General features: G+C 40.8%; 1 protein-coding gene across 1 annotated transcript in view; it reads left to right on the plus strand.

Moving 5' to 3' along the window:
• Positions 1-20,984, plus strand: part of ccdc141 (coiled-coil domain containing 141) — a 93,840-nt gene that overhangs the window by 6,984 nt on the left and 65,872 nt on the right. Inside the window, exon 2 of the mRNA XM_002935686.5 lies at positions 3,040-3,162. Within this exon, the coding sequence (XP_002935732.3) occupies positions 3,040-3,162 (123 nt within the window). The remainder of the gene's footprint in view (positions 1-3,039; positions 3,163-20,984) is intronic.

The following is a 20,984-nucleotide window of genomic DNA, read 5'->3' on the forward strand; positions in this document are numbered from 1 at the left end:
GTTTTTGCTATAATTTAAGTTTAGTTCTACAGCTCTCAGTTTGGCAGTTACACTGTTATTTGGTTATTAGGGGCTCTAGGATCATTGGAACTGAGCAATCAAAAGCAAAAAACATAGGAAAATAGAAACTAAAACCAGATGCAAATATTTTCTGTGTTTTCGTCATACCAAATATCTGAACATGGACATTAAGCTTGTGTAAAGAAATTCATAGGGTATTATATTAAAAGGGGTCAATTATGTGCTGGCAGTGTACCTTTAAAGGGGCAGTACTTTACCTTTGTGTTGAAAATGTAGTCTGCAATTATAGAGCACTAAGGGGAAATCATTTAGTTTTTCGATAAACTAGCTTCCCTTCTCTCTTTCTGTAAATATTTGTTAACATGGAGATACTGAGATCTGTTTAAACAAACAGAACTAGGCAGTTGGACTGAAAGTGAGTGTTAGATTTTGCACCATATACAGTATAAGCCACGCATTTATACTTTACTTTATAGATAAAGAAATATTTCTATCTATCTATCATCTATCATCTATCTATCTATCAATCATCTATCATCTATCTATCTATCTATCTATCTGTCAAACTTCTTGGATTAAACTAAGCTGTGCAGGGCAACAGAGAGGGCACCAGAGAGGAATATCTATTATGCACACTGGTCTGGGGGTCTGTCTAAGTGTCTGAACCTGGGTCATACTGACAATTCTTATCATTAAGGGTAAATACCTACTTTCAGGTATTAAAAAAGTAATTAGGGTATATTTTTCCTTTACACGCTATAGGAATGTGTGCAGTGAGCTGTTTACTTAATGGTACAGTAGCAGAAGATAATGTTTAGATTTGACCTAGTGCTGTTACTGTTTTGCTAATCCTTTCAAGAAGACCCCTTCTTTGTTGTTTATATAGACTTGTCATCTCTGCTTTTCTCCATGAGTTTTACATTACATCTCAAAAGCAAACTGTATAGTAATAATGTCTTAATCACCACGATGAACGATGGGAAGAGCTTTCTTCTACAGCAGAGTTCAAGTCTTGCTAATAAAGAGCAGGAGAAGGGAAGGAAACTCTTTCTGTAATGCCGGCTTGCCCTTGATTATTTAGTTGCCAGTACAGCTTTATGGCTTCTCCTTTTCTCGTTGTTTTTTTTTCCAAAAGAGAAAATACATTTTGACATCAAAAAGAATATTACTTAGAAAAAATGATGAGGACGTGACCTCTTACTAATGGGGGAATCTGTAATAATGCTCAGTGGTCAGCTTCTGCTCATGCTTTGGAGCTGGTGGCTAAGCTGATAAATAAGCCTTTTAAGGAAGCCATACACGGGCAGATTTAGGCTGCCAATTCAGGCACTTCAGACTGATTTGGAAGCTTATCTGCCCGTGTATGGGGCTCTCTGAGGGGCCTACCCAGCCGACATCTGGTTGAGAATTGCACAGATGTTGACCAGGAAAGCTTGATTTTTCCATTGGATCGAGAACTGCGTTGGCTTGTTGATGTGGTCCTCGTCTGGATGGCCCGTATCCCGTTGTTGTGATCCCCTAGGGCCAGATGATCAGATCAGCACAATATCACCCACCGTAAGGTGCAGGTAAATAAGCCTTTTAAGCTGGCCATACACGGGCAGATTTAAGCTGCTGATTTGGGCCCTTTAGACTCATTTGGCAGTTTATCTATCTGTGTATAGGGCCCTCCAACCGCCCTACCCAACTGATATCTAGTTAATAATCTGGATTAATTTGGATCAGGAAGGTTTGATTTTCCTGCTGGATTGAGGTCCACATTGGCTCATTGATGCGGCCCTCACCCTGATGGCCTGTATCTCCGTTGTTTTGATCCCGTAGGGCCAAACAATCATATCAGTCCAATATACCCACCTTAGGGCTGTGGCACACCGGGAGATTAGTCACCACGCAACAAATCTCCCTTGTCGCGGGCGACTAATCTCCCTGAAATGCCATCTCACTGGCTAGAATGTAAATCGCCGGTGCGACGATCACGGCGCCATGTATGCCATCCCACCGGCGATTTACATTCTAGCCAGTGGGATGGCATTTCGGGGAGATTAGTCGCCAGCGACAAAGGAGATTTGTTGCGCGCCGACTAATCTCCCCGTGTGCCACAGCCCTTAGGAGGGCATATCAGGTAAAGTCTGCTTGTTTGAGTTTCACAAATCTGATCTAGTTGATAGGTGATATAATGACCAATATCTGCAAATGTATAATGATCTGCTGCACAGGGCTGACGTGTAATACTGAGCTATTGTATTCACTGAAATTCAGTGAACTCAATGTATTATGTGAAATTAGTTGAATATCTGGAATGTTTGCACTTTTTTCAAAGTACCCGTGCTAGTCTTACTGTATGGCATAGCATAATATAAAGGCCATTTACTTTGACTCCATACAAAAGTGGTTTTCACCAAGGGATGTAAAACTGCACCCCTCATATAAAAATCACTTTGTGGTATGGTTGCGCTCTGCACTTAGCACCCCCAAACACCAGTAGCACAGTATTCATGGGGCAAATGCAGGTGTCTATGCTCCCACTTGGAATGAACAAACCTGCACCCATTTTTTGCACTTTTCACCCTGCCCTTACTATATAGCCAAAACATGTGGGCACCTGCCTGTCCAACATCTAATTACAAAGCCAGTGGTATTTATATGAGTATTTATATGAAATTGGTCCTCCCTATGCTACTCTAAGTGCCTCTATTCTTCTGGGAAGAATTTCCAGTAGATGATGAAACATTGTTGGTGGGATTTGCTTCTATTCATCCACAAGAGTGAGGTAAGTCACCGATGTTTGGCAAACAGATCTGGGTCACAGTTGGCATTCCATTTTATCATACACACATTTAGCTGGGAGTTATTCTGCTGCTGAAACGGGAAAGGGTCTTCTCCAAACCGTTTCTGCAAATTAGCAAGCACAGAATTGAGAGTGTATAAGATTATATGATGTAGTGGTACCTATGTCAGAAATTATGGCTGTGACTGAAATATCTATTTCCAATAAATATTTTGCTCTTGTCTTTAAAGTGTGGAGCACTGGTGGAGCTGCAACTTGCTGAATCCATTCCAAACTTACTTGAGATTGGATCAAACCAGGATGAAACCCAAAAATTACTACAAGATCATGAAATGCTCCTTGGCAAACTTAAGGTAAGCAATTGGCAATTTACAATTATTGGTCAGTAGTGAAATCACTTGAGTGAAAAGATATAGGTTTCTGCTTCAAAAATACTTGACAAACAGTGGTAATGGTAAATATTTGAAATTCCTGTCTGGAGTGAAACTTCTCAGCCCTGGATGATTGATATCTAAGGTTCTGAAGATACATTGACCAAACATTTTCCTGTGTTATAGGACATATATATATATATATATATATATATATATATAAAGCATTTGATATTTGTATACTGTTATGCTTGTTTGCCCACTATGTTCTCCTCACTATTACGGCAATTAGTTTCTATCCATTGGATTATGTCTACTCCTCCCACTATGTTCTCCTCAGTATTACGTGTCTGCTCCTCCCACTATGTTCTTCTTAATATTATGGCAATTAGTTAGTATCTATTGGTTTATGTATCCTGTTCCCACTATGTTCTCCTTTATGACAATTTGTTACTATCCACTGGACTACGCCTACTCTTCCAACTATGTTCTCCCCAGTATAATGGCAAATTACTTGCTGCTCCTATTATGTTCTCCTTAGTATTTTGGATTATGCCTACTCCTACCTACATTTCCTCAATATTGCAGCAGTTGGCTGCTATTTATTGGGTTGTGCCTACTCCTCCCACTTTGTTTTACTTAATATTTTAGCAATTAGTTACTATCCATTAGATTATGCCTACTCCTCCCACTATGTTATCCTTAATATTAAAGGCGAAAGTAAAAACTAAGTAAGCTTGATCAGAAAGGTCTATGTAAATGCAGCCATAAGCACTCACAGAGACGCTTCACTGAGTTCTCTGTCAAAAGATTTCTTGTGTCTGTTTTTCTCTACCAGAGACATGCAGCTCTCTTCTCTCTCCCCTCTCCTGCTCCCCCCCTCCCTCAAGAATGCTAAGAACTCACGCCCCCCCTTAGGAATGTGGATCTGAGCCAATCAGCAGGAAGCTGACTCATAGTCTTACAAACTGAGCATGTTCACTTGGTCTCGGTCTTGGAGCGAGGCATTATGGGAACTTTCTTTACAGAGCTCAGCGTTTTTTCTTCCTGTTTGGCTTCTGATCATCTGAATGGGAGAAATATGGGGAGACTTAAGGGCACTATTGAGAGAACTGAAGGTATGCCTACAGCTTGAGATTAACTCTTTATTAGCCTTTCCTTCTCCTTTGAGGTAAATAGCTACTATTCATTGGATTATGCCAACTCCTCCCATTATGTTGTATTTTCTCACTATGTTCTTCTCAATATTGTGGCAGTTAGTTACTACCCATTGTATTATGCCTAGACCTCTCACTGCTTTACAATCAGTTGTATGGATTATATAATTAAGTGCTATTCTATGAGAAAATGTGAAAGTTATGTGAGTTTATGTGTAAGTAAATGTTTTGCACCTTGGTAGTTTGACTGTATGGCCCAACAAGCAACAAAAAATTCACTTAGATCTTCTCCCCTCTGCTTATGGGATAAAGTCATCCATGGATTTAAGTATAAATAGTTCCCCAATCTCATAACTCAGCGTAATAAAATGCACAAGTGTTGCGGTATAGAAGCTTATACAGTGTTTCTGAAAGTAACATTTTCACCCTGAACTGCAGCTCAGTCAGATATTTGTCTCAAAATAACCCAGTTATTTTTAACTTGAGCTTAGATTCCTCAGCTTCACTGGCATTATCAAGATTAATGGCTAGTCAGCAAGTCCTGAATTTTTAGCTCCGTGCTTTTTTGAAAATGTCTTGGAGATGTCTAACTGACAGGCTGATTTCTTGAGACAGAAAGGCAGAGGAACATACAAATGCTATGAAGGGCACGCTGACTGTAAGCTGGTCTATATACACACGTTTCCAGCCCAATTCCAAGGTTGTAAGAGGTTGTTCGAACATAAATATGTTTTTCAGGAAAACAGGATCATGTTTTTATTTAATTACATGCAGATCATAAAATGTGCCTTTTATCCTTCAGTATGAAACATGAATTGCATAAGTCCATGCCTTAAGACCAAAAGGGCCACTGATTAGAGGTCCAGTCTGTTTATTTGCCATTATAGCGCAAGCAATTTGCCTTTTTACCATGCTTCCCTGACTTTAGTATTCATTCAAACAGTATAACTCACTCTTATTCAACTGCTCTTGTAACTGGATCTTCTAGAACTGGTGGGGTCCATTATCCCTAATGAAAACGTAGTTCTGAGCATGCTGGGGGTTTGCTTTATCTGCTATTGAAATCATTCATGCACAAGGGATGACCACTCTATCATTTACACGTCATTTTCTGTTGAGGAATCACCTTAAAACTTGGGGTCTGTGTTTGTTTTCTCTTTTTCTGCAAGTTTTTGTTAAAAGGGCTTCAGTTTGGGTGAGATTTGGAGCCAATCCTTTTTTTCTCTCCTTCTGTTCTGTTTAAAGATGAGTCAGGGTAAGATTAGGGGTGAAAACCTACTGAATGTCCTAAATATTCATGAAACTCATAAACTCTTTAGTCTTACAGTGTCCTCTTTATGCAGACAACACCCAGGTCTATGTCTCTACACTTGACCTCAACCTTAGTTTATTCTCAGATTACAAACTGTCTTAGAGTAATTCCATCCAAGATGGTAGAGCGACGCCTGAAACTGAACATGTCAAAGACTGAACTTGTAACCTTATCTTCTACATCATTCCCCAAACAGCTTTTGAACTTTCTGTTAACAGCACTCAGATTCACCCAGTTCCTCTTGCTTGGTGGGTAGGGAATTTTTTTGGCAGGCATGGATTCTCTGCGAAATTCTGCATTTCGCTATTTGTGGATTTTTCTACAAATTGGTAGCGATAAAAATTCACAGAGTGAGGAAAATCGCAGTTATGTCAAATACATTGCAGTCGCGGTCGCATAAAAAAATAATGCGGTAGCCAAGTTTCGCAAATTTTTCACCCAAATTCGCTCATCACTATTGGTGGGTGTCTTTCTCCCAGGATGTCCCTTCCCCATGGCATTAGTAATATATGACCCATATAACTTACACCTACAACCCAACTGCCTCTTACTTTTCTCCTTCTCATTCCTCATCCATTCCCATTATTGCACCCAGCTCTTGTCTTTTCATTTAGTACATGTATGCCTTCTAAGAAAATCTGGAACTCTTATAAATTGTGATTGTGCTATAAAAATCAACCAATGTCATTTATAGTCATACCCAGCCTTACAGCTAATTAAATTACAGGGCTTGCTTCCAGACATTGTCCTTCAAGTGCAGTACGCTCTTCTAAGGGACATATTCTGAGCTCCCTGTAAACACTTCACTGTTAAGAATTACTGCCTTTTTTTCTTGCGGCTTCTGTATTTGGACCAAAATCTTTAATATTTTTCAAAAGATATTTGCATTTTAATTTTAAATTAGGGTGGCCTATTCACAATTAATTGCCATTTGGCTGATATTGGTAATGGCACTGTTTATATTTAGTATCTTTGTTAGTAGAGCTCCCAGTTCTCTGTATTTGCAACCTCTTCTAATGTGCACCTACTTTAAAGGACAATGAAAGGTTAATATAAATGAAAAGTAAGTCTAAAGGCATTCTTTTTAAGTACTTACTGCATATCTAAATTCCCAGATCCCTGCTTGCTTCTCTGAGATATGTTGCTGGCAGCCTACAGCAGTGTGAAGCCTACAGTGACATCACTGAAATCTCTCTCCCCTTCCTGTAGGTGCCAGCGGCAGCCTTCCTATTCTCTGAGCATGTGTGTAACTTGATCCTGTCTCCTGTTCTGAGCTACACATGCCCACCAGCCAATCAGAATCGGATATGCCAGAGGGGAGGGGGGGAAGGGAATGAAACACATGTGCAGTATGAAGCAAGGAGGGAAAGGAAGGGAGAATACCTTTTTAGAGATGGCTGCCTGTTCTAGAAAATGTGAAGTAAGTGTGACTGAGTAAATATTTGATTAGGTGAGCCAAAAGTGTGGCGTTTTTACTAAACAATAGGAGGACTATTGGGCAGTATGCTTTTTAAATTTTGACTTGCATTCTCCTTTAAAGGGGATCAAAAAGAACTGCCCCACTGCGCAGATTCATTCTTTACAGAGCTTAACCAAAAACTTAATTACAGAAAAAAGGCAATTTACTAAGTATGTTGCAAAGCAAAAACTTAATTACAGATGCAGGAGAAGACACCAGTAAGAATGCTAATTACTAGACCAGGGCAGGCATCTTGCTATTATTTTGCATATGGAGATAAATGAGTCATTTTGGCTTCATTATATTACACTGTAATCAAAGATGGGGAGGAAGGGCACACGTGTTTAGCTCTAGAAAAAAAACTGTGTTTAACACTAAATACAGGTACAAAGAGCACAAAATCAGAGTTACACAGATTAGGTGGGATTCTCATTAGAGGAATATTTTGCATTTTAATGTAGCCCCTAGCTAGCTGGGGAAGTTTCATTGACAGGCCCGGATTTGTGGAGAGGCCACAAAGGCCCGGGCCTAGGGCGGCAGAAACCTGGGGGCAGCATGCCGCCCCGCCGCACTAAAATCTTTTAAAATTTTTGTTCACATACGGAGCAATGGGGACTTTTCCCCACTGCTCCGTATGCAACTTTGGCCGACCGCGCATGCGTGCGCGCAACCCTACCCCCCCCGCGCTGTTTGCACATTGTGCACGCTCTTCGCACGCATTGCGCATGCGCACTCGGGGGGAAGGGGGCGTGCGACTGGGGGCGGCCGGTTTAGAAATCCGGCCCTGTTCATTGAACAATATAGATTTGAAAATGCTACCATGATGTTAATGGACTACAGCTCACAGCAAGATTTAACCCTTTATAATCTGTTTAACATATGGGATTTGTAGTCCTGCAACATTTAAATTAAATATGACTAAGCATCAATGTTTAGATCCTATTTAAAAACTACCCTGCACTGCTCTTTGCTAATGTGTTTCTGCTGTAAATGATATCTGCTGTTTAGGTTTTGCTGAGCTATACACCCAGGTAGAATGTAAACTCTTGGAAGTGTAGATTCTGGGCTCAAATGTTCTGATCCATTTATCTGCTTTAAGGAGAATGGCCTGCAGGATTTTCCTTTTAAATTTCAAGAGCCCAACTGTTTGGGTGCTTTTCTGGGACATAGCATGCAGTTCCCACCTTGTCACGTGTCACATATGGCTGGTACATGTGGATTTATTCTCAGTGTTTCACATTTATCCAGGTATAATTAACTTTATAACTTTAATATAACTTGTATTGGAATGTTTTTTATTTTGTGCAGTCTATTTATTAACCTAGTTTTATTTTTACACTGAACTGTTGTTTTAAAGTTTCGTTTATGGCTGATGTACTGGCCTGAATGTACAGGACCCCACTGTGAACAGCCATGCCGTCAAACATGTCCCTTGAAGCTCCATATCCTCATGGAATGAGTGTAATGATCCATGATTTCCTTTTTTGTGGACCAATATTAGGTCAGACTGCCCCTTAATAACAAGGATACATCTATGTCACAATGTCACCTATCAGTCACCCTGCTATAGTTATAATAATTTGCAGGGTGGGAAATAAGCCAACTCCAACCTTAATTGGCTTTCAAGCTGGGCTCCTAGATTATCCTATAGAGCAAATACACATTCTACTTTAATGTTACTCTAAAAATCCCTCAGGTGGCCAATCCATCTTATGCTTTGCCCCCTTTTACCAGTTAGGGAAGTTAGGAAACCTTTACTATATAGGTATCATATTATCGGGTCAGTAATTTGAAGTTTTGGTTATGGGGAAGGCTGAATATGACACAGTCTTAAGACTTAATCTTGAAAGTAATGAGTTAGGCTGGCGTTGCTTAGAGAGTGTCAAAAACTAAAAGAGATTGTGAGAAAGTAAATCATAACTCTATAATATTCTGCCCATTTCTGCTTTAGTGACGTCATAGCATTACTTTGTGATATGGCGCCTCTCTTGTTGTTTTCCCAAAAGCAATAAGTTTATGTTAGATTTAGAAAAAAACATTTGGGAGGGATGAAACAAAACAATAAAGGTGGCTACATACTGAATTTGACTTTTTAGGAATTATTTCAACAGGCACAATAGTGAATGTATTTGGCTTTTTCTGTGTGCTTGCTAAGGATAGCTGCATAAAGCTGTGTTTAACAGGGGAATTGTGCCTCCCTCTCTTGGAGATATTTGCCAACAATATCAATTCAGTTCCTACTCTTAAGGTGGCCATACACGTGGCGATCTGACGATGTTTCGTACGACCATCGGTCGCACGAAACATCGTAAGATCCGCCACACACCATTCAGGGCTGAATCGGCAGGTAACAATAGGATTTCTACCTCCTTCTGCCGATTCAGCTCTGAAGGGAGAATTTTGGTCAGGCGCCTTCTATGGCGCCCGATCAAAATTTTCAAACTTGTCCGATCGGCGAGTCGTCCGATATCGGCAGCTTCCTGCGATATCGGTCGACTCGCCGACATGCCATACACGCACCGATTATCGTACGAAACGAGGTTTCGTACGATAATATCGGTGCGTGTATGGCCACCTTTACTCCTAGAGTATCAATAGTACTGTCCACTTTGCAATATTAAACCAATGAGATGCTTGCTGTCACAAAGCAGATCTGTAGGTTGGTCTGTGTATACAATTATATTCCTTCCTCAAAGTTAGGTCCTTCCATCATCATTATTGCACACGGGGGATGATTTATAGTGTTTTGCTGCTCTAGAGTTGGCGACCAAAACTCTCCCAGCTAACCCCAAATTCATGTCAAAATAGAATCACATGAAGCAGCTGGGGAATCTTAGGGCTGGTACTGACGAGCATTTCTTCCTGCAGTGGCGTTCTCCTATTCTTCATTATGGGGCTGTACTGACACAGGCGCATGTAAGTACCAAAAGCTGGTGGAATACAACATGTATGTTTGCATGGGTGGAATAGAGAGGGACTACTTCACATCGGACAGTACTGTATATTAAACTATGACCATACTATATTGTACTTTTCTATTTTCCACATTTTCCATCTTTTACCTTGGTTTAACACAATGCCTTCAGCCCACACAAAGCAGTGCTATGAGGCAATATAATAATGGATGAGGATTTTTGTTCAGGTCTAGTAACTTATATGATTCAATTAGATGCTTGTTTACAAAGAGCAGACCAGTAAATATTACTGTGTGAAAGCGTGAAATGCATGATATAGGTAAGAGTGTACTTGTAGTATTGGTCCACCCTATTATAAGCCCAAATTATAATTCTTATATGGCTCCAAAAAGCTTCCCAGCAAAGGGGAACAATGGAACTGTTGACTCTAACCATTGTTTTTCAGGGGCAAGGTGGCCAGCCGGGTTGCCCATGGTGCCCTCCCCCAGCTTGACTGTTAATGACATTCAGGATGAGCCCCCTTGTTACTGCTCCAAGTCTTCACTGGGGAAGTCAATCCTACAGTTTGGGAATCGTCTAAGAATAAGCAGTTAAGGTGGCCATACACGTGGCGATCTGACGATGTTTCGTACGACCATCGGTCGCACGAAACATCGTAAGATCCGCCACACACCATTCAGGGCTGAATCGGCAGGTAAGGAGGTAGAAACAATAGGATTTCTACCTCCTTCTGCCGATTCAGCTCTGAAGGGAGAATTTTGGTCAGGCGCCTTCTATGGCGCCCGATCAAAATTTTCAAACTTGTCCGATCGGCGAGTCGTCCGATATCGGCAGCTTCCTGCGATATCGGTCGACTCGCCGACATGCCATACACACACCGATTATCGTACGAAACGAGGTTTCGTACGATAATATCGGTGCGTGTATGGCCACCTTTAGAATGAGCCCTTTCATTCCCTCTTCTGTTTGTGTAACCCTAGTCCACTCCCTCAGGTCCTGCGCACATTCCACCACTTATCAACCCCCCCCCCCTCCAGGTCATCACCACTTGTGTGCAGGGGTCAGGGGCAAAGTGGCCAGCCTGGTTGCTAGGGCGTCCCCCCTTGGCTTGGCACTGAACTGTTAATGACATTCAGGATGGGTCACTGCTCCGAGCTCCCACCAGGGGAGTCTTCCTTACAGTTTGGGAATCATTATCCTAGAATGAGCATTTCATTTGAATGAGCCCTTACATTCCTGGGGACTTTGTGAAGCTTGGAATTGATTTCACTTCACCTTGATTTGCCTCTATCCTTTATGTCACCAGCCCTAGATCCAGGCTAATAATTCCCTGTTGCAAAACAGCAGATAGCAACTGTGTCTTGAAATGTCTTTTTGGATAATTACGCAATACACAGTTGCTAGTAATATGCTAAGCATGCATTTGAAGGAGATCAGCATCTGTCACAAAGTGGATAATTATTGTAATTCTATAGTTAGCTCTTAGCTAGACTGGGCAATTAACTCCTGTAGTTCCCTGGTTGTTGGCAGGAATGGGCTACAGTTCTCTGGAGAAGGTTTAGGTGTGACCCCCGTTCAAATAATAATCTAGCAGTAATTTATTCAAGACCTTACCTTTTGCCCTATTTTTTTACCTATAAGTAGGCTTAAAAGATACTAGACTTAATTTACATTTGCAATAAAAAAGCGGTTTAAAGTAATTAAAATATAATGTACTATTACCCTGCGCTGGTAAATTGGTGTGTTTGCTACAGAAGTGCTACTATAGTTTATATAAATAAGCTGCTATGTAGCCATGGGGGCAGCCATTCAAAGGGGAAAAGGCACAGGATATACAGCAGATAACAGATAAGCTCTGTAGCATATAATAGTGTTTTATCTGTTATCTGCTATGTAACCTGTGCCCTTTCCCCTTTGAATGGCTGCCCCCATGGCTACACAGCAGGGTATTTATATAAACTATAGTAGCATTTATGTAGCAAACACACCAGTTGCACCAGTGCAGGGAATCACTACATTATATTATATTTACTTTGATACACTTTCATTTTTTGGTGTTACTTTTCCTTTATAGGGGTGGTTTACCTTTAAGATAACTTTTAGTATGTTATAGAATTGCAGATTATCCCTGAAAATCAGTCTATTCAAGTTAATTTAAAGGTGAACAACCCCCTTTAAAGTTGGTCTTAAAATCAGATTATTCTCAGTTAATATTTGCAACCAAATTCCCATCACTTTCAAGATCTAAAAACGACTGTGTTTATTTAAATGAACTGTGTATAACTTGTCCAATAGACAAAAGTTTTGCCAATTCCACTCATAGTGCAGTATGGGGTACTTTTTATGTATAAATTACACTGTTTACATAGCAAATAATTCACTCTACCATTTAAAATTTTATTGCACAAATATATTTTTTTAGTTAGTAATATTGGTGTGTAGGCGCCATGTCATAGAACTGCTTTCAGGTAACCTATTGTTTCTCCTACTCCCATGTAACTGGAGGAGTCCCAAGCCGGACTTGGATTTCTTACTATTGAGTGCTATTCTGATACCTACTGGGAGCTACTAACTTGCTCCCTTCCCATTGTTCTGCTGATCGGCTGCTGGGAGGGGGGGGGGGATATCACTCCAACTTGCAGCGCAGCAGTAAAGTGTGACTGAAGTTTATCAGAGCACAAATGGCTATGGCACCCTGAGAAATAAAGAATATGGCTAGCCCCATCTGAAATTTCAAAATTACATATTAAAAAATCTGTTTGTGTTTTTGAAAAATGGATTTCAATGCAGGATTCTGCTGGAGAAGCTCTATTAACTGATGTGTTTTGAAAAAAAAAACCATGTTTTCCCATAACAGTATTCCTTTATGAAAAAGAAAACAACACACTAGCTGAAAGTCTTGAGAAAAATGTAAATATTGTACAGCTCCAAAACCTCCCTGACCAGTAAAACACTTTTGCCTGTGCTAAAAGCTAAATAACATTATAAAACACGGAGTTGCCATAGGTTCATACAGCCATGTGTTTGGAAAGATCATAAATAAACTGGGACACACAGACTCCACAGACTTCAAGATAATGATGAATAAAATCCATGAGATTTGTCATATTCTTTCTCAATTTCATATCTCACATGATCAAGCTTTGTAGTTTTTAGGGTGAAGACACACGGAGCTACTAATAGCAGCTACTTGTCACAGCTACTAAAATAGACAATGCTGATCATTTACTGACGTGTGTTTTAGCAGAGGCAGTTCTTAGTATTTTCTATGGCAGGGTATTTTCTGGCATTTAGTAACCACAACAAGTAGCTGCTACTAGTAGCTCTGTGTGTTTTCATTCTTAGGGCAGTGGCAGACGGGGAGATTAGTCGGCCCGTGACAAATCTTCATTGCTGCGGCGACTAATCTCCCTGAAATGCCATCCCACCGGCAAGAATGTAAATCGCTGGTGAGATGGCATACGTAGTGCCACAATTTGCCAAAGTCGACAAAGTTGTCTTGAGAGGAAACTTCAGCAAATCGCGGTGCCATGTATGCCATCCCACCAGCGATTTACATTCTAGCCTGTGGGATGGCATTGCGGGGAGATTTGTCGCCCACTGCAACGAAGATTTGTCGCGGGGCGACTAATCTCCCCGTCTGCCACCTCCCTTAGAGTTAAAGCAAAACTTCAATCACTGGTTCAAACCAAGTAGTTCTGGCTTGGACTCTATGGTCACCTACATTGTATGGTGAGGAAAAGCGTATTTCTGTATCCTGTAAACACATTTAATGTGAAGTGTTTGATAGAGGGACAGCAGAGAAATCTTACCCTCTTATTTTGCCCTTCTTTCATGTGGAGTTTCTGCCTTCTGAGACTTCTCTTTACTTTGATGTTGGAAGAAGATGAGATATCTTATTTCTTTAATGATCACACTTCTCTTTCTGTTTAAGCAAATCTTAACTCAGGCAAAGATCAAAATAGTACAAGGCTGGCTGGCTTTGTGGAATGACTTCTGATGCCTTTGTAGCAAAATGAAAGACAAATGTGCAGTTGGATTATTACCTTTTATATGTGTATGAGAATGAGAGAAATCATAAGGCTTACATTTTTATACATAACTATGGAATCAGGAGTGGTTAGAAGTTTAAGAGATATTTAAGTACACATCAACCACAAAAATAAGTTTTTGCCTAATAAAAGAAAACATAATTCTGAGCAACTTTCCAATACTGCGGGTTCAGGTCGGGCCCACATCTCAAAAATTGGTTTTGCAATAGTGCCTCATAGGGGCTTTGTGGAAAGGTTACTGCTTAGGAAATTTTTTTTAATTTTTCCTCTAATGGGGAAGGGTTCACATTGATGGGCAATTAAGGGACAGACAGGTGAGAGCAAGAAATGTCTGAATTAAAACTAAAAAAAATAGTAATCCAAGATGACAATTTAATGGGGAACTCCGGCCTTCAAACCAAAATTTGTTAAAGAGCCCCACACAACACAGAAAGCCCTATTATACATATCACTGTAATGTGTTCCTTCAACAAGTATGAATAAATACCATTATATAAGTATGAATAAATATGCTGAAATCTGGTTGAAATCTGTCTGAAATCTGGATGCAAAACAGTTCTTCTCTTTCTGCCTCATTTGAAATCCTGGCAGGGGAGGAGGGACTAAAAGACTGATGTTACAAATTGTAACAACTTCTCCACATCTTACAGACAGCATGCAGGAACTACATAACCCACAATGCATTGCACTGTGATGTTCTTTTCATTATTGACATCACGTGTGCAGGGAATTGTGGGATTTGGAGGATGCAGGCTGAAGGCAGACTGAGCACAGCCAACTATCAGCCAGATCAGCAGGCTTAAGGCCGAGCTTTTGTATGATATTATCGGTGCGTGTATGGCAAGTCAACGAGGTGACCGATATTGCAGGAGGCTGCTGATATTGGTTGACTCACCGATTGGGCGGGTTAGAATATTTTGATCGGGCAATATTGAAGACGCCCGAGCAAAATCTATGTTCAGGGCTGAATCGGCAGAAGGAGGTATAAATCCTATTGTTTTAACCTCCATATTTGACAATTCAGCCCTGAATGTTAGTGGAGGGTTGGAACGATCCTTTTTGCGGCCGAAGGTGTGTGACCGACGTGTGTGACCAACGATGTGTGACCGACGAGAACTGTTTCAAACCATATTGTTACATTAAAAGTCATGAAAAGGCTGCATATTTTAAATTGATGAATATTACAAAATTTAAATTATGTTTACTTTTCAAAAAGCTTGTTATGTTTGGGTGGAGTTCCCCTTTAAGGTGTCTAACATTTATGGTTGGTGAGGCTACCAGTAAAGACTTTCTATTAAAGAATGTATCATTATACTTGAGTCGGTCTCTACTGGGAGGGTTAATAGTGATGAGTGCAATGTTTTGCCAGGTATGGATCCACGGACAATTTCCATAGCTCGCCATCAGGCATTGGTGAAAATTTTTGCAAATTTTTGCAAACCATGAAAATTTGGTGTGAAAACATACATAGACCCCAATGTATTTTGCACAGAAAAAATTTCAACGTGAAAGGTCCAAAGCTATTTTACATGAAAAAAGGAGCTGCAAAAAATAAAAATGTCCATATAAGAATTTTGCCACAAACATAACAGTGTATTTTGTGAATTTTTGCCGTTACACAAATTTACCCACGGATTCGCAAAATTTTCAGTGAAGTGAAACGGGACAGATTCGCACCTCACTAGAGGCTAAGCCTACATAAATCTTCATTATTTAACAGATAATTCCAAGGTACAGGTATGGGATCTGTTATCTGGAAACCTGTTATCCAGAAACTTCCAAATTCATAAAAGGCCATCTCCCACAAGTCTGTCCAAATAATTCTAAAAAAAGATTTTCTTTTCCCCGTAATAATAAAATGGTACCTTGATCCCAATTAAGATATAATGAATCCTTATTGAAGGCAAAACTGGGTCTATTTAACATTTAAATGATTTTTTAGCAAACATAAGGTATGGAGACCCAAATTACAGAAAAATCCCTTATCCAGAAAACCCCAGGTCCCGAGCTTTCTGTATAAAAGGTCCTATATCTGTACAGGGTAAAAATGGCATAATGACAGCGAGTTGGTTATGTACAGTTACAGGGCTCACATGAAAAGGGGATCTTAGTGGTGCCAAAAAGCAAAGCAGAATTTAATGTTGAATTGATTCGAGAAACATCCCTGGATACCCTCCCACTCCCCCAAAAAAGATACTGAGCAGGATGGGTGCATTGTAGAGGTATATCCTATAGGCAGAAATCCAAATGACAGCAGGCTCATCAAAAACTCACAAAGAGACCTGCCAGAAGCACAGGGCACAGATGAATAAGCATTCTGCTGTTTTTTAGTGCCATTATATAGACATCGGGAATGAAACAATGAACCACTGTCAGAACCAGAGAGCACTGTCAGAACCATAGCAACAATGGATGTTTAGTGCGTTAGCTCAGGCAGCAGTGCAACTCTCATCTAATCTGGCAAAGGATGCTGGGATTTGAAGTTCTTTGTCAGCTGAACTATCTCTGCATAAAGCGAGGATGCTCTAAACATTATTTGCAAACTCCCAGGTTTCTTTTGTAAAATGAGAATTAAAGGTAATCTCCAAAAGACAAATATTCTCCCAAAAAGTGCAATTGCCAATAAAGAGTCTGATCTTCAAGGTGATAATTAAAAAGCCTTTCCCATTGCGGAACAAAACGTGTTGCTGTATTTATAACCAGATCACAATGTTATTGCTGTGTTCCATTTATCTGCAAGTCAGCCGCATTCTTCATGTATCTCTAACAGGCTCTGTTCTGTGTCAGAGAAAAGGGCAGAATGATTACTGCGTTGTTATGCTGGGTCTGAAATGTAACAGCGCAACAGGGAACAATGGCCGGGGCTGCCGCGACATCTCCAAATTTGTGCCCTATTTGTTTTTCATTATTCATTTTGTAAAATATTTTTACCTTTTTGTTTCTCAGCTGTCTGGAAATATTTGGTTGCTAGGATCAGAGTCTCTGACTATGAATCGACTGAAATGTCAAGTCAGCGCCAGTCTTTTTTGGTGGTCTAAGAAATCAACTCCCTGAAGGCCATTGATTACTAGTGATTTTAATTGGATGGATAACAACCGAACAAATTCACTCAAGGGCAATTTCAGTAAATTTATCAAGGTTTCAGCAATGATAGAATGGCTGAGAATCACTGAGGTTCCCAATGATCTTTAAACATAAACCTGCCCCTACGTTTGTACTACAAATATAAACAAGTCGTTCTGATTGACATCAGTTTCAATCCAGACAGTGTCGGACTGGGACCCCAGGGGCCCACCAAAAAACCTTAGACCATGGGCCCACTCTCCAAACTATTTTTCCTCCTTTCCTCACCCAACCTCTTTATTCTCCTGGTCTCTTTTATTTACATGGTAGCATCTATTCTTCCATCTATTTCTCCTCTTTCTTCCCATTCACGAATAGGGAATGGCCATGATACAGGCCAAAGGATCAGGAGCAGAAGGGGCCCACATACCAGTTTTCCTGGTATCCTGGTATCCTGGTGGGCCAGTCCATGTGATTCTGTGTTCATGGCTCCAGGGCTTTTACTTAATGGTCACGATTATTCCAGTGTCGCACACTAGGACTCATTTACGCAAGCAAGTGCAGTGGGCAACCTGTTTTTCCCCCAATCCATGTTGAGTAACACCACTTTCATTAAAGGCGCTTGTGTCAAAATGCACCACTTGCACTTCTGTATAGTTGTGCTCAGCGCCGCTCAGTCCTTCCTGCCTTCTGTTCCGAATCATGAACTGTGGCATGTATCGATGCAGAGGAACCCTGGAGTTACTGTCACCTTCTGACCAGGCTGTAGCTCCAGGATTCCCTCCCCGGCCGCGTCCCCTGCACCCCCAACAGGGGCCCCCGCTGAGCCTCCCTAACTGCCTGCCTAACTGCCTGGTCCCCCACCCAACATCCTGAGCCCACATAAGTATAAAGCGTCAGGGGAGGAACACAGTCGGCCGGGGGAGCACCAGCAAGGGTCGGGTCTGAACCCTCGGACTAGGCCCACCGGGTTTTTTTTCAGTGTCCCGGCGGTCCAGTCCGACCCTGTCAATAGGTGCTGCATAACTGTGGCAAAAGTATAGGGCACACTGGCACATCAAACATTGTAAATGACGCTGCTGAACGCTGGATATGGAACCATACACACTTTGATTATATTTGCTGCAATTGTGCCCAATTTGCAAAAAAGCACTTGTACCCATTTTGCTGAATTGAATTCAACTGATGTAGGCTTAGCACAGCTGTATCGAGATCCACCGATTTGCATCCACGCGTTCATCTGCAGGAAAAAACCTCTATCACAACAAAAATTGCATTACTTCATTCATTTGTACAAATCCTACTGTTAAAAAAAACCTTGGAAAAAAAACCTGAATGTTGAACATGTACCTCCCACTGACATACAGAGCAGCTCACCGGGTTTTTACTGCCGAATATTTTTATTCAAATTTTTAATATTTTATTTGATAAATCTTGAAAACTAGCGTTCTGAAAGCTTGATTAGAAAAAAATTACCTTTTTTCTGAATAGTAGGAAAAATTCATCATTTTTAATACTGCCCCTTTAAAAACACAGCCAGTAAGGCCAGTGATAGAGTGGGAGAAGCCGGCAGCTGCAGTGCCAGGAAAGTCCTGCTATGCTCACTTATAAGAATAACTTGCTGCCCACGTGGCTACACATGAGAGAAAGCTCTCGATGGCATCCTAGTCTTTTTCTAGATCTCCCTATTAAGCAGGGCTAATGTTCTTGTATTGACCTTACGTGCATCTGTACATGCCTACCTAGGGAAATTCATTCCTTTCATTTTTCTGTTATTCTGAGCAATTGTATTGAATTCTATTTCTTGAACTGTTGTGTACAGGTATAAAATATATTCTGCATATTCTTTTCTTTTCTAAAATGGATAATTCGTTATCATATATAATTAGATTGCTTTAACCGTATCTTATTTTTAATTAAAAGAGTTAGTTTAACTAGAGATAATAATATCTATATAAACAACCCCAGCCTTGCACCATTTGTTGGGACTGTTTTGGAGTGGCTTTAGCTTCCCTGTTTGGCATATTAGCTCAAGATATAACAAAATCCATAGATTTTTCATGATATATACAAAGCATGTGTAGCACAAGCCCTAATCATTGCATGTTGGCATGTTGAAAAAGGAAGAATCTGTTCTTTTAATTCACACTACAGCTTCATTTGTATTGGAAGAAACTTATAACTAGTGCTGTTTATCTTCAGGTTAACTTTTAGTATGTTATAGAATGGCTAGTTCCTAGCAACCTTTCAATGGATCTTCATTTTTTATCATTTTTTGAATTTTTTGCTTTTCTCTTCTCTTTCTAACATTACAATAGAGGTCACTGACCCCCACACACAGCAGCCAAAAAAACTATTTCTTTGCAAGGCTACAATGTCATTGTTATTGTTACTTTTATTACTTATGTTTTATTCAGTCTATCCCCTATTCATATTCCAGTCTATCATTTAAATATCTGCCTGGTTGCTAGTATAATTTGGCCCCTAGCAACCATATAGCTTCTAAAATTCCGGAGAGATTGCTGAATAAAAAGCTAAATAATTCAAAAATAACAAATAATAAAAAATGAAGACAAGTTGTTTCTACAACATATTTAGTTTGAATCCCGAAATGGGTAAAATTCGGATTAGATACGATAATTTCTGATGAAAATGTCTCAAAAATGCTTACGAAAAAATCATATTAGTCACAATATTGTATTGGCGATCTGAAAGTCACGAAATTTTCGTATCCAAACGATTGTAAACGGTGGGAAAATCTTTCTGACTTTGATCCTTCTGTGCATATTTTTGGAAGCCTCCCATAGGACTCAATGGCACTCTGCAGCTCCAACCTGGCCCAAGGAAAGTCTCCCATAGGGCTCAATGGCACTCTGCAGCTCCAACCCGGCCCAAGGAAAGTCTCCCATAGGGCTCAATGGCACTCTGCAGCTCCAACCCGGCCCAAGGAAAGTCTCCCATAGGGCTCAATGGCACTCTGCAGCTCCAACCCGGCCCAAGGAAAGTCTCCCATAGGGCTCAATGGCACTCTGCAGCTCCAACCCGGCCCAAGGAAAGTCTCCCATAGGGCTCAATGGCACTCTGCAGCTCCAACCCGGCCCAAGGAAAGTCTCCCATAGGGCTCAGTGGCACTCTGCAGCTCCAACCCGGCCCAAGGAAAGTCTCCCATAGGGCTCAGTGGCACTCTGCAGCTCCAACCTGGCCCAAGGAAAGTCTCCCATAGGGCTCAATGGCACTCTGCAGCTCCAACCTGGCCCAAGGAAAGTCTCCCATAGGGCTCAGTGGCACTCTGCAGCTCCAACCTGGCCCAAGGAAAGTCTCCCATAGGGCTCAATGGCACTCTGCAGCTCCAACCTGGCCCAAGGAAAGACTCCCATAGGGCTCAATGGCACTCTGCAGCTCCAACCTGGCCCAAGGAAAGTCTCCCATAGGGCTCAATGGCACTCTGCAGCTCCAACCTGGCCCAAGGAAAGTCTCCCATAGGGCTCAATGGCACTCTGCAGCTCCAACCCGGCCCAAGGAAAGTGACGATAACGAAGCTTGAATTAATCCCAAACTTTCGTACTCGGCGCGACAAATACGATTTTATCGCACAAATTGTCGCATTTTGTGTTGCAAAGTACAAAAAATTGCGCAAATTAACAAAAAAGTCGCAAAACAGAAGCACAGTACGAAAAATACGTTTTTTTTTGTATTCAGAAGCTATCGTACTTTGATAAATGAGCCCCTTAGACTTAATTTAAAGGTGAACAAGCCATTTAAATGTTCTTCATCACTGATATGTGTTCATTTGCTCCACTTAATCTTTAAATACTGGTTCATCAGTGTCACTTTAATTTTAGTGCC

This window comes from Xenopus tropicalis, chromosome 9 (genome assembly GCF_000004195.4).
Source record: "Xenopus tropicalis strain Nigerian chromosome 9, UCB_Xtro_10.0, whole genome shotgun sequence".
Taxonomy (NCBI): domain Eukaryota; kingdom Metazoa; phylum Chordata; class Amphibia; order Anura; family Pipidae; genus Xenopus; species Xenopus tropicalis.